Source organism: Notothenia rossii (assembly GCF_949606895.1).
Source record: "Notothenia rossii genome assembly, chromosome: 7".
Lineage (NCBI taxonomy): Eukaryota > Metazoa > Chordata > Actinopteri > Perciformes > Nototheniidae > Notothenia > Notothenia rossii.
Genome location: NC_136905.1, coordinates 77,983,433 through 78,003,680, shown reverse-complemented (window position 1 = coordinate 78,003,680; position 20,248 = coordinate 77,983,433). Strand labels below are relative to the sequence as shown.

At 39.4% G+C, this 20,248-nt stretch overlaps 2 protein-coding genes across 2 annotated transcripts; both read right to left on the bottom strand.

Moving 5' to 3' along the window:
- Nucleotides 1-371: 371 nt before the first annotated feature.
- On the bottom strand, nucleotides 372-7,381 carry mavs (mitochondrial antiviral signaling protein). Its single transcript, XM_079693329.1, has 5 exons — nucleotides 7,168-7,381; nucleotides 4,620-4,742; nucleotides 4,172-4,352; nucleotides 3,067-3,761; nucleotides 372-2,422 (listed from the first exon to the last, which is right to left on the bottom strand). Exons 2-5 carry the CDS (start codon nucleotides 4,740-4,742, stop codon nucleotides 1,709-1,711), a joined length of 1,713 nt encoding a protein of 570 aa, XP_079549455.1. The 5' UTR covers nucleotides 7,168-7,381; the 3' UTR covers nucleotides 372-1,708.
- A 1,553-nt stretch (nucleotides 7,382-8,934) lies between these two features.
- On the bottom strand, nucleotides 8,935-13,907 carry LOC307046604 (uncharacterized protein). The gene is made up of 5 exons (XM_079693050.1): nucleotides 13,764-13,907; nucleotides 13,009-13,131; nucleotides 12,541-12,721; nucleotides 11,566-12,116; nucleotides 8,935-10,838 (listed from the first exon to the last, which is right to left on the bottom strand). The coding sequence occupies exons 2-5, from the start codon at nucleotides 13,129-13,131 to the stop codon at nucleotides 10,152-10,154; spliced, it is 1,542 nt and encodes a 513-aa protein (XP_079549176.1). The 5' UTR covers nucleotides 13,764-13,907; the 3' UTR covers nucleotides 8,935-10,151.
- Between the last annotated feature and the right edge of the window lie 6,341 nt (nucleotides 13,908-20,248).

The window sequence follows — 20,248 nt, the reverse complement described above, 5'->3', positions numbered from 1 at the left end:
GCCAGAACCAATCAGAATGCGAGTTAGCCAGTCAGAAAACAGTTCGCAAAAGGAGGCTGGTGTCACATTTGTCTTTAGTTTTTCACATTAAAAAAACACATTTTGTTGTTTTTCAGAATGCATGAAAATCAAAACAAGCACCATATGTATAGCTATATCCCGGCAATAACTATTATACATTTACAGATTAGGAAAGATTATTGATTTAAATGAAACATCCATAAGTAGAAGCTCTCTTAATGTTAGTAATGTATTATTTACATATAATAATAATAATAACAACAACTGTTCTATGTGACATTAGTCCCAAAAAGTTATTGTGGACTTAAAATAAATCTGTGCTATTTCTTCTGTGAAATCAACATGCACACTCAACAAATATTTGTTTTATTTCAGGTTTATTGGTATAATTGCCAAGTGGGTATCCAGAGACAGTCTTTACATTTTTTTGATAAACCGTAAACTGAGATCACAATTTACATGTTTTCTATAGTGAATACATTTAAGAATCTTTGCAGCTCAAATAACCTGATAAAATGTGCAAAAACATGTATTTCCCCCCCGAACATTTCTTATATTAACAATGCTATTTACAATAAAACCTCTTCTCCAACTTTCTTTTTAAAATAGAGGAACAACTTTGAAAGCTTCATGGCCATCATCTGGTGTAAATGTTTGAGATGAGATTTGATTTTTTTCAAAGTGCATATAGGATACTTTAAAACATTTTATTATTATTATTTTATTGAGTATTTTTTGTAATGATCTAAAAGGATAACAATTAGAGGATGTTTACACTAACAACTATTTAAAATGTTCCTATTTTAACATCAAAACGGAAGAAATTAGCATAACCACAAAAGTGAACATTTAAAAACCCAGTTAAATGTGCAGCTAACAACATGATAGCTCAAAGTTAATACCTTCCATGTAATGATTTGTTGGCTCTCACTTAAAACTTGCTTGAGCATTTTGAAGTTGTGTGATTGGACTGGGTAAAGCTGGAAATGAATGTGCGTTTTGGGGAACATCAAGTCGTCTTAATCTCTGGCTCAAAAAGAAACAGGACAGGGCTATTAAAGAAAACTCACTTTGAAGCAGTGCCATCGTTTTTAAGCAGACATTGCATTGGAATGTTTTTGACATCACATTTTCCTAAAATACATAATCGGATACCTTTATAATCTCTATATATGTACAAATAAATACACAGTGCACTAGCCAACGTTTACAGAGTGGGATACTGGCACTCTTTCTTCCACAGTCAAGATCCAGTAGTTTAAGGTCCTTGGTACACTTATCTTCCCTGGATGATATCCAACAGTCTTATCTTAAAAGTGCATCAGACACACAAATATTTGTATAATTAATACACAGCACAAGTGTTTATTTACAAACTTAGCAAAGAACCCATTTCCATGAAGTTCCCAAACTAGAATAAAAAGGGTAGATTTGGTTTTTGTTTACTAGGGCAAACTTAATTCAACAATAAAATAATAATACATGGCCCAACTTAACAACATACTTGTTATTAATGACATGATCAAAGGTCTGGCAAGTCAGCTATTATTACTAAAGGTAATTATGACACAGCTGCCTCGCACCCTTTCAGTTCACTGACTACAATAAGGCACCATAACCTTAAGATCCTCTTTTAAAAAGCCTTAAAGCCTAATCTTCCCCTCCTTCAAAAAGGTATTCAATCCACTTAATTTTTAAACCTCCACGCCATCACCAGGGCACAGGCGCCCACTCCTGCAGCCGTCAGAATGTATTTAGTATTATTCGACTTCTTCTCTGGATTCTGCAGCGTATTCGGCTCTGGGGAGATATCAGCAGGTGTGGGCTCAGAAGGGAGGCAGTTCTCAACAGAGGGGGTGTTTACACTCAATACCGTATCACCAGTGTTGGTGGATACTGGTGGTGCAGGGATGATCTCTTTGGCTGCGTCACCATTCATGATTTGAGCTCGTGGTATTGAGCTTTGGCCGTCTAGGTCAAGGATAGACGGCTCCTCGGATATATGCCCGACATTCTCCAGCACTTGCATATCCAAACTCTCACAGGGAGACTCGTAGTGGTTTTCCACCGGTTCGCTGAGGTTTGGAGCGATGCCGTTCTCCTGGCATGGCAGTGCGGTATTCACAGTGGTGGAGCATGCGGGGAGGAGGGAAGAGGTCACAGCTTCTGATGCAGCATCGCTGATTTCCAGACGCTCACTATTCCCCGAAGAGAGCTGCACCGGCTCTCTTCGTTGAGGGATAGCAGGGATAACATCTTGTTGAGGGTGGATGCTGAGGAGTGGGCCAGGTTTGCTCAGACACACAGAGCTGTCATCACAGATAGGGGTGTCTGTCTCTGCAGCAACCGGCAGGGGGGAGGGGGCAGCTTCAGTTTCTGTCTGCGGGCTGCTTTCAATAACCTACAGGAGACAATTACATGTCAATTTAGTTTTTTTTTTTTTTAAAGCTGTGTAGACAATATGTTCAAAGTTTAAATGAATGTATCCATATCTGTTTCACCGTTAAACAAAAACTCAACATCATAAGCTCCACAGAGGTAATTATTTGAAGGCCTTGTATACAATTCCTCTCATTTCTAATGAAAAATGCTGCCAACAAAAAATAGCTTTTCACGTATCACTTTACATTATGAATACTTTTCTGCAAACATTTAACATAACAACAATTTTTTACGGCAGGAATGGGAAGAAGCAACAATTGCAACACTTATTCAATAAAAGGTTCACATAAATCTGCAGAACATTAAAATTGAATTCCCTTTAGCAAAATGCTCTGAAGTCCCCTCTTGTAAACAGTTACGCAGTGTACTGTATATGTCTTGGGCTTTTATTGTGAAAGGTATGGACAGAAGGATCTGGTATGTGCTGCCTTTTTCAATGTTGAAAGGAACAATAACGTTTGCAGCCTTGTAATCTGTAACACACAACGTGATTGGTCGATGCCTTTATAGTAAAGCTCAACGAATGCAACCTTGTTCCATAAACAAATTACGTCATACTTTACCGACATACTTTTTAAAAACTTCATTTATTTTGGTATTCACCTGTGTCGCAGGCGGTTCAGACGTCTCTTCAGGCAGCAGGACAGGAGCAGGTTTCATGTCCACAGGGGGGGTGGTGTCCTGGACCGGAGGCTTCTCCGGGGTTAAAGTGAGGAAAGAGGATCCATCGGTCACATCCGAGTTCATCTGAGATGGAGAGGGACTCTGTGGAGGACTGATCTCCGTGGAGGTTGTTGTTGTTGTTGTTGTTGTTTTGACAGGATCTTGGATTGGTGGAGTTTCTGTTTCCAGCTCCTCAGCAGGTGGTTGCGGAGGGGTCACAGTGTCGATCAAAACCTCATTGTTTCCTGCGCTCACCTGATCGGGCATCGCAGCATCATAACCGGAGACATCTTCAATGTCTGATTCACAGTTTTCCACCGGCTCCTGGCGGGAGTTGCTCTCAGGAGGAGGGGTTGATGGAGGGGGCTCCACTTCACCCTGAGTTGGCTGTGGAGGGGAAACCACCTCAGGAACTTTGGCTTCTGCACTCGGGGGGGCTTGTGGCTGCACAGGGATTTCCAGAGGCGGTGAGGCCTGGGCAAGTGGCTCTGCAGGAGCTGGTGCTTCAGCTGGCAGAGCAGCAGCAGCAGCCTGACTGTGTGCACCGCTCTCTGTGGTGGACAGATGACTGGCAGATGGTGCTGGATGCACGTGTGCCCTGACGACAGTTGTTGGAGGAGAGCTGGGGTTGGAATCTAGGCCAAAGAAAATTATGACGTAATCAAATCCATTTGGAATCCTTTTTCAAATACACAATATCATAGCCCAGGACACTCAATGACAGACTCTTATTATCTCTTATAGACACTGTGTGTTGCATTGATACACATCTATCCTGCACATTTCTGGCCCCTGCATGGACAGTTCACAGCTTTATACACTCGCGACCTTCAGAGATAACTCTGTAGTTGTGTAGGACTGAAATAAACCTCTTAAATTCTCAGGGTAAGATTTACTGTATTGGCTGTATAAGATATTCAGTACATCTCATGCTTAACGATGCCCCTTGGCTGTAGTAATATCTTTTGAACTCACAACTTCTCGTCTTTAATTACATAACTCCACACATTAATACACAGCTCTAGGTACTGTATTAAAGACTTACTGTTGGTGCCTCGCAGAGTGTCGTATTCTGTTCTAATCCCAGCTGCTAAAATTGGCTGCTCACACGCCTCGAGTGCTTCGATGAACTGCTCGGGCCAGTTTTCTCTCCTCCTCAGACAGTCCAGCAGAAGCACCATGCCGTCATAGTTCCCACGAACCTCTCTTTTTGCCTCAATGTTTTCCTAAAATGTAGATTACATAAAAAAAAAAACACATACATCAATTCATCAGCTTCTTGTTGGTGACTCGCTGATAATCTTCTGAGAAGTTTATTATTCACAAAGAAATATTCCTTTCATTAATGATATTAAAATGTATCAATATCCCTGTCAATATCCCATCCTACAATAAGCAAATGTAAACGTCCTTTTCAATGCCAATTAAAAACATTTGACGACCATATTTTGGAGATTTGATCCCTCACAGATTTAGTGTCAGTTAAAACTTACCCTGTCGTGAGAAGTCAAGCAAGGCAGGTGGATCATTATTTCTCTCACTTTCACCCTGCTCACAATGGTCGGCATATTCCGCCGCAGATACCCATTGTACAGCTTGTCACTGGCAAATGACATCTGTGAAATTAGAAAATAGAAAAAAGGCAAAGAGATAGTAAAGACTTCGAGTCCCATGCCTTTTCTTTACATTGCAATTTTGCAAGGTTGTACTTCAGTTGGCAAGGCATATGTATGACATGTGAAAGTACCCAAAAAAAGTCTTAGGAAATCTTTTTTGTCTGCAATGATTTCATACACACTCACAGGGTTTTTACCCGAAGAAACCGAAAGTAAAAGTGGAGATCAGCCACGCTGCAGCATTAGTGGTAAAAAGAAAAATTCCCTTGCAGTTCACAGGAAACATAAAAAATAAAAACTGAGCTTCCTTTCGTTTCAATTGGAGGATAGCAGTCTCTATTCTCAAGGTTGCAGCTGTCTGCAGTATTACTGTAAGAAGTTGCACAGGCCCTTACTAGTCACTGATTAATCACCCTCGGTCCAAATATCAAACTTCAAATGTGCAGCGTAGTCTTCTTAAAAGTCACCATGTCCTTTTCAGGGTCAAATCAAGCTTGCTGTGTCCGATACACCATAAAACCTTCACTTTGCTTGTATATAAACAGTCAGCTGAAATAATCTGTTGACAGGTTCATCTGTTCATCTCTGGCCAGGTCAAATAGAGCAGTACTTTCAAGTTTAGTGTAAACGTGGGAGAGCACTAGCAGCAGCAGTCTGGAATAAATGTCACAGGAAGGAACAAAGAGCAAAGTCTTTCTCCCTGTATCATTAGCCCTCATAGGCCAGGGTTTACTGTACCTGTCACACACACACAAACACACAGTTGGGTATATGACTGTCTTTAAATGCCATTTTCTTAATGTCTTTCATTTTTGTAAAGCACTTTGAATTGCCTTGTGTTGAAAGGTGCTATATAAATAAACTTGCCTTGCCTATATACTCCATTGTGTTCAGGCCTTAAAGGGAATATTTAGGCGTATTATATCCAGGCATGCATCTAAGTGTAAACTGATGAGAGATTGCAGATTAACAAGGAAGGTGGTGTGAGAGAAGAAAAAAAAGCACCTTGACACGAGGGTGAGTTATGCTAAGCTGAGCCCAATGAATGACCTCTAACCATACTGGCAGGACATGACAGTCACTTTACTTGGCAGTATCTTTGCCTTCCCAAGATGGTGGGTCAAATTTCATGCATCGAGCGACCTTGGGTATCATGAAAGGCGCTATAGAAATCCAAGTTATTATTATTATTATTATTATTATTATTATTATTATAGCAAGTTTTATTTGAGTCTGAGAAAGCTTGCAAGTAGGGACAAGCTAACAAGAGTGACAAGAAGTGAGAGCAGATATATTTAGATCTACATATTTGCATCAGGAAATAACCCATCGAGCAAGTTTTGGAGTAGAACAAATGACTATGCAAGATCGAGGGTTTAAAAAGCTGCACACTTACAACAATGACCATAGTGACATAGTGGTATATCGTATATGCCGGTTATAACTGAAATATCATGAACATTTGTCAAGCTTTTGTTGTGTTAAATGTCTACATAAGAAGATTGAGAGTGATTAAAAGGGCAGCTAACATGAATCAAGGATGGTTGGTGTATAAAACAACAAATATATGGTGAAAATGCTTTATCAAGACTTTTTTTAATATGGAATCTGATTAACAATATCTCTAGGAATTAAAAGCACCTTTACAAAAACAACGAGGAAGACAGTGATTTATATCTGCCTGTAAAATATTGAGATATATTGCGACAGATATATTTTAACGCCTATTTATGGGTGAGACAATTGACTAAGAAGATTATAAAGAATTAAAAGAGCCTGTACACAAACAAAAAGGATGAAGTGACTGATATCTGCCTTTAAAGAACTACAATATATTGTAAAATATACTTTGTCAGGCATGTGTTTGGATTAAAGCACGTGACTTAACTACGGAGAGGAAATATAAGACTGTGCATAAAACTGGCAGGACGTTAAAGACTGAGATAATATGCCTGTAAAATATTGAAATATTTCGTGAAATATACTTTATCAGGGGTATTTAGTGGTAAAACAGAGGACTAAGAAGATTATAAATAAAAATAAAGAGCCTTTGCTCAAACAGGAACGATTAGAGACAGATTCCTGCCTGTTTATTACTGAAATATGTCGTGAAATATACTCTTTTAACCTTTTTATGGATAACAAAGTTCACTAAAAAGATTAGATAGACAAAGAACCTGCCTGAACAACAATAAAAATGACGATTAGGGACAAATGTTTGCCTGTAATACATAAGATATCGTGCAATTAAGATAGCAAAAATGAATTGAACGGCGGCATTTAAAAGTTAGCAGCTGATTAATACGACACAACCAAGCTGATGTCACTGATGTTTCCTGAGTTAACTTTATTGACATTAATTAAACAACATTTACACGGAATTAAACATTTAATTAAGTTTAATGTATCGTAATAAAGTGCTCACCTTTCGAGTTGTGGTGCCTCGGTAGTATGTGACTCCCTCGCAAAAGCTATTCCTGCTCTCACACTAAAAGCTGCGTTGTCTCCTTCACACACATCTGCGCAGAGGTTACCCTCGAACTCCCCGTTCTCGATTCCTATTTGACAAGGGCACTGTCGATCAAAGAATGGACCAATAGGATTGAGGTCAAACTGTAGAGAAGGCGGGGCGTGCTTAATCTTGACCATGATGTGCGGGGATGACCGCATAATTTGATTGGATTTCTGGTATACATCTGTCTTTAATCCCTGATCCTAATCCTTTCACACACACACACACACACACACACACACACACACACACACACACACACACACACACACACACACACACACACACACACACACACACACACACACACACACACACACACACACACACACACACACACACACACACACACACACACACACACACACACACACACACACACCTCAATTAATCGTATTTTAATCGCAATTACAATTTTGGCTTGCAACGATTATGAAAACAACATAATAGAAATAAAACGATTATTTATTTATTTAAAAAAAAAATTGTATTGGTTTTTCAGTTGAATTATACTTAAAGTTCAGGGTAATCAACTGTTAAATACATACATTTCACAAAAAATAGGACCAGTTCATTTGTATTTCAAAATTGTAACAAAGCTGGTATTCAACAACAGGTAATCCAGGTGCATTAAAGCAGGCAGTGGTGAAAGTATAGCATAGAAAATGCTTTGCCTACCTTTTTAGTTTCAAAATGTGGAAATATGTCTTGTCTTCTTGTCTCCTATCCATCCCCACCCGCACCAATCACCGGACCTGGGGGGACAGAGCCTTCTCCGTCGCTGCCCCCTCCCTCTGGAACTCACTCCCACAACCCATCAGAGACTGCACTGACCTCACAACCTTCAAAAAACTCACCTCTTCAATCTGGCTTTTAATGTGTGATTGTTTTTGTATTATTTGACTTTAACTTTAACTATATATTTTTTTGTTGTTCCTTTCTTTTCTCTTCACTATATCTGTAAAGCGTCTTTGAGCAGCAGTAAAAGCGCTAACAAATTAAATCTATTATTATTGTGCTATATCTGCTATTAAATTGATACAGTAACCACATCTACATAAAACATGATACATAATAAACTACATTAAAAGGAGCACCAGTTACTTGATGGTGAGGACTACATCAATGTCAAATAAATGGATAAGTTTGTTTTTTGTTTACTAGGGCAAACTTTATTCAACAGTCAAATAATAATACACGGCCCAACTTAACAACATACTTGTAATTAATGACATGATCAAAGGTCTGGCAAGTCAGCTATTATTACTAAAGGTAATGGCAATTTTAATGTTCCAATGTCCTATATTCTTTGTCATTACTTCACAGGAGGGCTGGAGAGTGATCCAGACGCATACACAAACAGATGATTTTCCGGTCTTTTGCTGCAGTTTAGAATGATGTTTTGTTTTGCGTTTCACATACCAAGGTTTATCATACAGTCAATAGTTGTGGTGAGCATCTGCCGGCCTGGTGAAATCGGTATGCTCTCTTCCTCCTGTGTCCTCGTCCTTTCCTGTCACCTATGACCCTTTTTACATACCCAGTGCAGCTAACCCACGCCACCAAGTGTCCAAAATAATGTTGCAGTATAAATATAAATAAAGCAAACTGAGACACCAACAACACCCATAACATGGCTATTACACAGCTGCCTAGAACCCTCCAAGTTCACTGACTACAATAAGGCACCATAAACTTAAGATCCTCTTTTAAAAAGCCTTAAAGTGCACCTATCATGCTATTTTTGGGCAATAGCATAGGTCTCAGATATATAAAAATATATAAAAAACATGTCTATGAAGTGTTTTGCTCAAAATACCAAACAGATCACCCATTGTAGCCATGCTTCATATCCCTCTATTTCACTTCCTGTTTCAAAACTGCTGATTTTGGGTATAAAAAATTGATTTAAAAAAAGAAAGGAGTAGGGCTACTCGATTATGGCAAAAATCATAATCTCGATTATTTGGGTTAATAATTGATCATTTACTTTGAAAACATCCGTTTATTGAAAAAAAAATGTTTAATAGTATGTTTTTAACAGTTGAACCCTGAACTGTAAGTATATTTCAACTGAAAAACCAATACAAATAAATAAAATAAACAATCGTTTTATTTCGATTATGTTGTTTTTGTAATCGTTGCAGGCCAAAATCGTAATTGCGATTAAAATACGATTAATTGAGCAGTCCTAGGGCAGAGCTCATGTGGGATCCAGCAGCAACTGTCTAAACGAAATAGTAAATGGATTATCAATGATTATTTCTGAAACAGTATGGAGCTCAAAGGCTTTCTCTCTTGCCGGTTATACCACAAGGTGAGTTCCTTTTTATTTCCTGCTTCTTCACACACATGCTCTCCAGTACAGGTTAGCTCTGAGTGTGAGCGATGCTAATGTAAACACCGACCATATTACGTCCAAAACAGTCAGGCAATGTTTCTGATAGCAACATTTCTGATAGTGCTGTGGGTCCGCAAATCTGGATCAGCTCCGTTGTACCCCCGTTTTTAGAGATTTGGGTACGGAGGGAAAGAGAGAGGGTTTCATTTTCTGATGTTGCGTGAGTTCCCTGACACACCGGGGACACATATTTATGTATAAAAGACATCAAAAAGTGCACTTTGCATGATAGGTCCCCTTTAAAGCCTAATCTTCTCCTCCTTTAAAAACAATTATTATTATATATACAAGGAGACGTGTGGTGCAGTGGGCTAGTGCGTAGGTGTTCCGATCAGGGGAGAACTGGTTCAAACCCCACTGCAGTCAGGATGTTGTTGTGTCCCTAGGCAAGACACTTCACCCCAAATTGCTCCTGTGGGGATTGCCCACAGTATTGAGTATGTAAGTCGCTTGGATAAAAGTGTCTAACAAGTAACACGTAATTTATTCAATCCACTTATTTCTTAAACCTCCACGCTATCACCAGGGCACAGGCGCCCACTCCCGCAGCCATCAGAATGTATTTAGTATTATTCGACTTCTTCTGCAGCGTCTTCGGCTCTGGGGAGATATCAGCAGGTGTGGGCTCAGAAGGGAGGCAGTTCTCACCAGAGGGGGTGTTTACACTCAATACAGTGTTGGTGGATACTGGTGGTGCAGGGATGATCTCTCTGGCTGTGTCACCATTCATGATTTGAGCTCGTGGTATTGAGCTTTGGCCGTCTAGGTCAAGGATAGACGGCTCCTCGGATATATGCCCGACATTCTCCAGCACTTGCATATCCAAACTCTCACAGGGAGAGTCGTACTGGTTTTCCTCCGGTTCGCTGTGGTTAGGAGCGATGCCGTTCTCCTGGCATGGCAGTGCGGTATTCACAGTGGTGGAGCATGCGGGGAGGAGGGAAGAGGTCACAGCTTCTGATGCAGCATCGCTGATTTCCAGACGCTCACTATTCCCCGAATAGAGCTGCACCGGCTCTCTTCGTTCAGGGATAGCATCTTGTTGAGGGTGGATGCTGAGGAGTGGGCCAGGTTTGCTCAGACACACAGAGCTGTCATCACAGATAGGGGTGTCCGTCTCTGCAGCAACCGGCAGGGGGGAGGGGGCAGCTTCAGTTTCTGTCTGCGGGCTGCTTTCAATAACCTGCAGGAGACAATCATGTTACATGAAAATCTAGTTGTTGTTTTTTAAAATCTGTGTAGACAATATGTTCAAAGTTTAAATGAATGTATCTATCTCTGATTCACTGTTAAACAAAAACTCAACATCATAAGCTCCATAGAGGTAAGAAATGATTGAAGGCCTTGTATACAATTCCTCTCATTTGTATTAAAATGCTGCTGACAAAAAGTAGCTTTTCACGTATCACTTTTGCATTATGAATACTTTTCTGCAAACATTTAACATAACAGCAATTTATTACGGCAGGAATTGGAAGTAGCAACAATTCCAACACTTATTCAATAAAAGGTTCACATAGATCTGCAGAACATTTTAATTGAATTCCCTTTAGCAAAATGCTCTGAAGTCCCCTCTTGTAAACAGTTACGCAGTGTACTGTATATGTCTTGGGCTTTTATTGTGAAAGGTATGGACAGAAGGATCTGGTATGTGCTGCCTTTTCCAATGTTGAAAGGAACGATAAAGTTTGCAGCCTTGTTACTGTATAGACTATGGAGACTTTATAATCCTCATAAAGATACTCATAGTGTATGTTTTGACGTGACCTCTGTAACACACAACATGATTGGTCAATGCCTTCATAGTAAAGCTCAAAGAATGCAACTTTACCCTGCATAATATTTACGTTCTGTGAAAGGTATTTATGAGTTGAATTTTTTTTTTAAACTTCATTTATTTTGGTATTCACCTGTGTCGCAAGCAGCTCAGACGTCTCTTCAGGCAGCAGGAAAGGAGCAGGTTTCATGTCCACAGGGGGGGTGGTGTCCTGGACCGGAGGCCTCTCTGGGGTTAAAGTGAGGAAAGAGGATCCATCGGTCACATCCGAGTTCATCTGAGATGGAGAGGGACTCTGTGGAGGACTGATCTCCGTGGAGGTTATTGTTGTTTCGACAGGATCTTGGATGGATGGAGTTTCTGTTTCAAGCTCCTCAGCAGGTGGTTGCGGAGGGGCCACAGTGTCGATCAAAACCTCACTGTTTCCTGCGCTCTCCTGATCGGGCATCGCAGCATCATCACCGGAGACATCCTCGATGTCTGATTCACAGTTTTCCACCGGCTCCTGGTGGGAGTTGCACTCAGGAGGAGGGGTTGATGGAGGGGGCTCCACTTCACCCTGAGTTGGCTGTGGAGGGGAAACCACCTCAGGAACTTTGGCTTTTGCACTCGGGGGGGCTTGTGGCTGCACAGGGATTTCCAGAGGCGGTGAGGCCTGGGCAAGTGGCTCTGCAGGAGCTGGTGCTAAAGCAAATGATGACATCATCAAATCGATTTTGAATCCTTTTTCAAATACACAATATCATAGCCCAGGACACTCAATGACAGACTCTTATTATCTCTTATAGACACTGTGTGTTGCATTGGTACACATCTATCCTGCACATTTCTGGCCCCTGCATGGACAGTTCACAGCTTTATACACTCTTTTTACAGTTGAAGTAAAACAGCAACCATCAGAGATGACTGTGTTTTGAGAAAGTTGTGTAGGACTGAAATAAACCTCTTAAATTCTCAGGGTAAGATTTACTGTATCTTATACAGTACATCTCATGCTTAACGATGCCCCTTGGCTGTAGTAATATATTTTGAACTCACAACTTCTCGTCGATAATTGCATAACTCCACACATTAATACACAGTTCTAGGTACTGTATTAAAGACTTACTGTTGGTGCCTCGCAGAGTGTTGTATTCTCTTCTAAGCCCAGCTGCTAAAGATGGATGCTCACACGCCTCGAGTGCTTCGATTAACTGGTCGGGCCAGTTTTCTCTCCTCTTCAGACAGTCCAGCAGAAGCACCATGCCTTCACTGTTCCCACAAATCTCTCTTTTTGCCTCAATGTTTTCCTATAATTGAGATGATGTAAAAAAAACACATACATCAATTCCTCAGCTTCTTGTTGGTGACTTGCTGATGATTTTTAGTGGAGTTTATTATTCACAAACAACTGTTTCTGTCATCAATGATAATTAACTGTATTGTTAAACTGTCAATCTCCCAACCTACAATAAACAAATGTAAACATCCTTGTCAATGCTAATTAGGGGTTTTTGTCAAAAACATTTGACAACAATTTTGGGAGATTTGATACCCCCAGCTCTTGCGTCAGGCCCTTCTTCCTGTTAACACTTACCCTGTCGTGAGAGGTCAAGCAAGGCAGGTGGATAATTATTTCTCTCACTTGCACACTGCGCACAATGGTCGGCATTTGCCGCCGCAGATACCCATTGTACAGCTTGTCACTGGCAAATGACATCTGTGAAATTAGAAAATAGAAAAAAAGACAAAGAGATAGTAAAGACTTCAACTTCCATATTTGTTCCCCCTCTAAATTCCAACGCCATTTGTTTACAGTGCAATTTCGCTAAGTTGTACTTCTTCTGTTGGCAAGGCATATTTATGACATGCGAGATGTGAAAGTATTCAAAAAAAGTCTTAGGAAATCGTTTTTGTCTTCAATGATTACAACCACACTTACAGGGTTCAATGGGAGGACAGTGCTCCCTATTCTCAAGGTTGCAGCTGTCTGCAGTAGCCTACTACTGTAAGAAGTTGCACAGGCCCCTAACCATATTGGCAGGACATGACAGTCACTTTACTTGGCAGTATCTTTGCCTTCCCAAGACGGTGGGTCAAATATCTAGCAGTAAACTCCCATTTACTGAGAAAGCTTGCAAGTAGGGACAAGCAAACAAGAGTGACAAGAAGTGAGAGCAGATATATTTAGATCTACATATTGGCATGAGGAAATAACCCATCGATCAAGTTTTGGAGAAGAAAAAATGACTATGCAAGATCGAGGGATTTTTTTTAAATGTATTAAATCCTCATCCAATGGTAGGGGAAACACATTACATTCAGTTTAATGTATCGTAATAAAGTGCTCACCTTTCGAGTTGTGGTGCCTCGGCAGTATGTGACTCCTTCGCAAAAGCTATTCCTGCTCTCACACTAAAAGCTGCGTTGTTGTTTCCTCTTCACACACATCTGCGCAGAGGTTACCTTCGAACTCCCCGTTCTCAATTCCTATTGGACAAAAGCACCGTCGATCAAAGAATGGACCAATAGGATTGAGGCCAAACTATAAAGATGGCGGGGCGTGCTTAATCTTGATTTTTGCTGAGCTGTGTTTTGAATGTCTGCAGAATTGGATCTGGATTTCTGGTTCACACACACACACACACACACACACACACACACACACACACACACACACACACACACACACACACACACACACACACACACACACACACACACACACACACACACACACACACACACACACACACACACACACACACACACACACACACACACACACACACACACACACACACCAGTTCATTTGTATTTCAAAATTGTAATAAAGCTGGTATTCTACAACAGGCAATCCAGGTGCATTAAAGCAGGCAGTGGTGAAATGTTAGTATAGCATAGAAAATGCTTTGCCTACCTTTTTGCGTGCAAAATGTTGAAATATTTATTGTGCTATATCTGCTATTAAATTGATACCGTAACCACATCTACATAAAACATGATACACAATAAGCTACATTAAGAGGAGCACCAGGTACTTGATGGTGAGGACTAGATCAATGTTAAATAAATGAATATGTTTGGTAGTTTGACATTTAAATACATAAAGTACCTCAAATGTATACTTTAGTACAGTACTGCAGTAAATGTACGTAGTTATTTCGCCCCACTACTGATAATAAATACAGATTTATACAAATGTATTTTAGTATGCAGCACAGAATTTAAGTAATCCACATTTAATCATTACTAATCTATACAGACAACGATGAGCATTGCAGTGGCAATATTTATTTATTTATAGATTTATTATTTATTTTTAAGTATACCTACTCTCACCATTTATCCATAATTCATTTCTTTAAAGAACTTTTTTTAAACAAATATTATCATTATTATGAACCCCCTTTTTATTACCGAAAGAAGGTCTGTACACTTTTAGGCTCCAAATACATTATTTATGTATCTCTCCCTAAAACAATGTGTGAGGCAACATACTGTACAGGTCTATCTGCCTTCCCCTGTCAGATCTGCTGAATACAAAAAAAAGACCTTCAATGATATTACAAAAAGATGTGTCTTTTGTATGACAATAATCCTACAATTTAATCTATTTATGGAAGAAAAAACAAGTACACTACACACAAAACTGTCTAGGGTAAATATATTGTTAAATTCCCAACTATTGTGTCATTGGTCCAGAAGAAACACATAATTAGTTTTAATTGCCGTCTTATTCTCAAGGTTTCTTATCGTGGTAATGCCAGAAGTGAGTTAACATGAACAGGATCCCAGTAATCTGAATTACTGAAGGATTATGGCAGGGATAATGACACAAGGACGGATGTTCGTTCATTATATAGCAGGTCAGTTACAGGGATTGAATACATGTAAGTGCACTGCTTGAATGTAGAGGTTTTTCATGATTAAATGCTCTTTTAATGTCTGTAAAGATGTAATATTATTTTTGCATTATTCATGTTAAAGTAAAGCTACATCTGCCAAAGTGTCTCATAAAAAATTGCCATTTTTAAAAATTGGATTATTGTGGTTGCTTTGCACTGACAAACTGTCATGCATTTGTTGGTCACTGCATGTAGGTGGTGCTCTTTCCTACTTTACCGCTCAATTTATTCCTAGATTAGAGTATGTGTACTCACTGCAACTCAGACATTTAAACCATATCTGTATTACGTAGAGAAGCTGGATGTATCTAGAGCGAAGTTATAAATGAGTCCCATTTGTATTCTTCTAGGGTGTGAGTAGACGTACAGATACCAATTTTAATTAAAAAACAGAATGACATATTTTACATTTATTTTTCCCTTTCTAATATATAAATACACTACTCTCATGAACCTATGACCTTGGATAACTAATTTTATTTTTTTATTCTTTCTTTATTATATTAAAAGTACAGTTTTTCAAATCATATTTTTAGAGACCCGAAAGTGACAAATGAAATAGCAAACAAAATTAGTCAAAATAAAAATAAAAACGAAAAAGTACACAGGGGTTGTTTGAACTGGCAAATGTCTACACATGTACATATGCATACATATCAACATACACATATACATATACACACATACATGTGTCCATGAATACACACCTATACATATACATGCAATCGGTGTATAGAAACAGTCAAACAGATAACCAATTTCAAGCACCAAAACAATAAATCCATGAGTAAAATATTTAAATCATTTGGGATGCATTTTAATATTGAACTTTAAATGATGGTTATTTTCCATTTTTGCCAAATAAAGATTGCTGCATGTCAAAACAAGATAATAACCCTTAATATGTAATGCCTGAATGACCACTTATTAATTATTTTTGTCTTTTAAAAGTAACTGTTTTGTCTTCAATATCACATATGACCAACTAAACTGTGTAAAGCATCTCAGTGCCACAGGACTTTTTCCATAGTGTGTGAAAAAAAAGTTTTTTTTATGAAAACCATTCTAAAGATATTTGATCAAAGCACTGCCCAGTCTATACATCGGAGTGTTTTTTTATTTCTGTCAGGGACATAGAAAAAGTGTAGCTGAATCACATAGACTCATTCTGGCGCAAAATATCAAGAGATTAACAAATGTAGACAACAAACCATCTTTACCTCAGCCCTGTAACATGCAGCTCAGAGAAAGCTAAAACTAGTGAGTCTTGTTTTGAATTAAGTCAAACCTTTCATCCCATCTTGCAGGGCATTGCTTCTTTTGCAAGATGAAGCACTCGGATAAAGCCACAGCGAGAGCCTGAGGGCAACATCAATCATCCATCACGGTTGAGTGGGGAAAAATAACATCATCTACGTCTCAATAAAAGAGCAGGACTGGTTTCTTGTCAGAAGACTTTAGCTTTAAAACTACAGCGCTCTGCTCACAAATGTGTTCATAGAAAGAATGTAATGCTGCACAGGACTGCACAGATGTTTCCACTCAGCTTTAGTGGTATTTCAAGTATTACAAATGAAATTATGAATGCAGAAAAGGGTTCTCTGTGACTGTTAAGCTATTACATATTTTATCATTACATTATTTTTGCTCATGTATTAGTGTAAAAGCTCATTTTGATGTAGGCTATTAACTATATGATACTCTGAAACGTGCAGTTTTACTTTATTGGGGGGGTCTGGGGGGGTCCGAAAACCAGTCAGGTTTAACCCTAACCCTAACCCTAACCCTAACATGTCACCCACTGACATGTTAGGGTTAGGGTTAAGCCTGACTGGTTTTCAGGGTTAGGGTTAAACCTGACTGGTTTTCAGGGTTAGGGTTAAACCTGACTGGTTTTCGGACCCCCCCAGACCCCCCCAGACCCCCCCAATAAAGCAAAACTGCACGTTTCAGAGTGGCCTTTTATTGTGGCACACCTGTGCAATAATCATGCTGTCTAATCAGCATCTTGATATGCCACACCTGTGAGGTGGGATGGATTATCTTGGCAAAGGAGAAGTGCTCACTATCACAGATTTTTTCAGATTTGTGAACAATATTTGAGAGAAATGGTTATTTTGTGTATGTAGAAAATGTTTTAGATCTTTGAGTTCATCTCATGAAAAATGGGAGCGAAAACAAAAGTGTTGCGTTTATATTTTTGTTCAGTGTAGTTAAAAGGTCTATCGAGAGAGAGGCTCTTCAGCAGAATTGACGTGGCAACTCTCCCGTGCAGTCAGAACCTCTGGCTGCTGTGACTTGTGACGTGAATCCTCCGGCCGATACTTGTAATTAACCATCAGAGTTTTACATCAAAGCTCCAACTCTCCTCCTGTCTCTCTGAGTCCTGACTCTCCATTGCTTCAGAAGTTTCCCTTACAGTCCACAATTATCAAAGGAATCAAAATCATGAAAGTTCTGAAAAAGAAAGGCTGAACCTCTTCACATGTGTGATGTCATTATGTCATGGAAGTGAACAAAGGAGTCCAATGGAGGCGTTTCGGGCAGTGGGGGAGTGTGTGGGAGAGACACTATACCTCCGGAGGGAACTTTTTAGCCTTTGAGAATCATTTACATGAACAAAAACCCTAACCCTATATAATAAAGTGAAACCCCAAAAATCATAATAGGGCCCTTTAAGTAGGATTTTCATTATAGGTTATTTTTAATGTAGCTATAAGGTTGTCAAAAAACTGTGCAAAAATGTACAATATTTCCTTTTGAAGTATACATAAAGTGACATCTGCTACTTAATCCTACCTTCTTGTTCTTCTTTTCCTTTTGCTAATCAAACCTGACTGCGTCTTCATTTAATATGAGTTCAGCTTTTGGTTGAAGTTGATGAGTTCAGCCTTCAGCTGAGACGGATGACCTTTGACCCACATATGAAGGAGCTCAGTGTCTGCATGAATGATGCATGGGATGGCTTTCATTGGTATATTTTTTAGCTGCACACTTAAGGGAGCTATGTAAAGCAGAAATGGGACCGTATGGACCTCATCCCCTGAAGGATTCAATTTCTATTATGTTTAAATAGCCAAGTGAACCATGCATTGTTGCTGCTTACATAGCCTACTGTAGCATTACATACCAGGATTCATTATGGCTTCTTTGATGATGGAAATGACCACTTACTGTATCTCTGAGAACATTTAACTTCTAATGAGATTGTTGCAAATAGTATCTCTTCATGTGATAGTAACATGAAGGAGGGAAAATTGATGATACTTGTGTCATATCGCTGTGGGTTATGACAAAGTACCCTGACCTCGACCCTGACTCCCTGCTGAGTGCATGGCGGTTGTCCGTAAAGTGCTGTGTCTGTGATCTGAGTCGTGTATTGCTCACACATGAACTAACACCATCGAGTCAAAGGTCAAATCACCATTGGGGTTCTAACCCAGTTAAGGCAGCAAACAGAATGGGAAGAGCATCATTAAACACCAATTAATTTCATTCTTTCATCATAGAATTGACTATTTATAGCAAAGGGCCTGCATTCTTATTTAAATCTCACCAATGTTATCATGAAGTTAAATCATGCTCATTGCACAACCACTTTCATGCACATTGGTAGGCTGTGCATATTGAGGCTTATATTAAAGGGGCCCTATTATGCTGTTTGTGTGTTATATAGGCTTTTGTGCATATAAATGGTCTGCAAATGCTAAAATCCAGAAGTTCCATCCAGAGGGAGTTTCTCTCCCACACACTCCCCCCCCCCCCCCCCCTGCCCGAAACGCCTAGGTTGTTTACTTCTGTAATTGACATGACTGCGTAACAATCTGTTGGCTAGCGCTCCGTCGCGTTGTGTGTAACAGGCTTAAGGGTGGGACATCTGTAAGCGGTTGATCAATCATAACACTTAACCAATCAGAGCAGACAGGCCTCTCGTTTAAAAATAAAGCACTTTTTGAACACTAAAGCATGTAAACATGTCAAACTATGTTGATTTTGTCTTTACACAAACCTTCCAGAAAGAAGACAATTAAGAAAATAAAAAAATTGAAAAAATTGAAATAGAACAATAATAAGGATACAAATATTTAAAGAATGAAAACATAAAGACAAAGCAGGCCACCACATCTTTAAATATCATATGTGACACTTTTATATAGAATTGGGGAGGGATGAAACCCTCTTTAATGGTCACACATGCAGAGCACACAGCACACACAGTGAAATGTGTTCTCTGTTTTTAACCCATCCTAGTACCAGGAGTCTAGCACTAGGAGCAGTGGGCCACTACTTTACAGCGCCCAGGGAGCAATGGGAGTGAGGGGGGTGTCCAGTGCCTTGCTCAAGGGCACAACGGCAGGGCAGGAGGTGAACTGGGACCTCTCTAAGTAGCAGTCCACACTCCATATTTTTTAGTTCTGGTCGGGGACTTGAACCGGCGACCCTACAGCTCCCAGTCCAAGCCCCTACTGAGTGAGCCACTGCCGGACATATAATACAGACATTTTAAACTGAATTTATAAATATTAAGGTCAACATACAATAAAGACTTTGCTATACAGGACTGTCTCAGAAAATTAGAATATTGTGATAAAGTTCTTTATTTTCTGTAATGCAATTAAAAAAACAAAAATGTCATACATTCTGGATTCATTACAAATCAACTGAAATATTGCAAGCCTTTTATTATTTTAATATTGCTGATTATGGCATACAGCTTAAGAAAACTCAAAAATCCTATCTCAAAAAATTAGAATAGTTCCTCAGACCAAGTAAAAAAAAAAGATTTATAACAGCAAAACACAATCAAACATTTGAAAATGTCCATTAATGCACTCAGTACTTGGTTGGGAATCCTTTTGCACGGATTACTGCATCAATGCGGCGTGGCATGGAGGCAATCAGCCTGTGGCATTGCTGAGGTGTTATGGA

Coding starts and splice junctions, on each gene's coding strand:
- mavs (XM_079693329.1), bottom strand. CDS start 4,742: ATGTCATTTGCCAGTGACAAGCTGTACAATGGGTATCTGCGGCGGAAT. Junction 4,353..4,619: donor GCTTGACTTCTCACGACAGG/GTAAGTTTTAAC, acceptor TCTACATTTTAG/GAAAACATTGAGGCAAAAAG. Junction 2,423..3,066: donor CTGAACCGCCTGCGACACAG/GTGAATACCAAA, acceptor TGTCTCCTGTAG/GTTATTGAAAGCAGCCCGCA.
- LOC307046604 (XM_079693050.1), bottom strand. CDS start 13,131: ATGTCATTTGCCAGTGACAAGCTGTACAATGGGTATCTGCGGCGGCAA. Junction 12,117..12,540: donor CACTCTGCGAGGCACCAACA/GTAAGTCTTTAA, acceptor CATTTGCTTTAG/CACCAGCTCCTGCAGAGCCA. Junction 10,839..11,565: donor CTGAGCTGCTTGCGACACAG/GTGAATACCAAA, acceptor TGTCTCCTGCAG/GTTATTGAAAGCAGCCCGCA.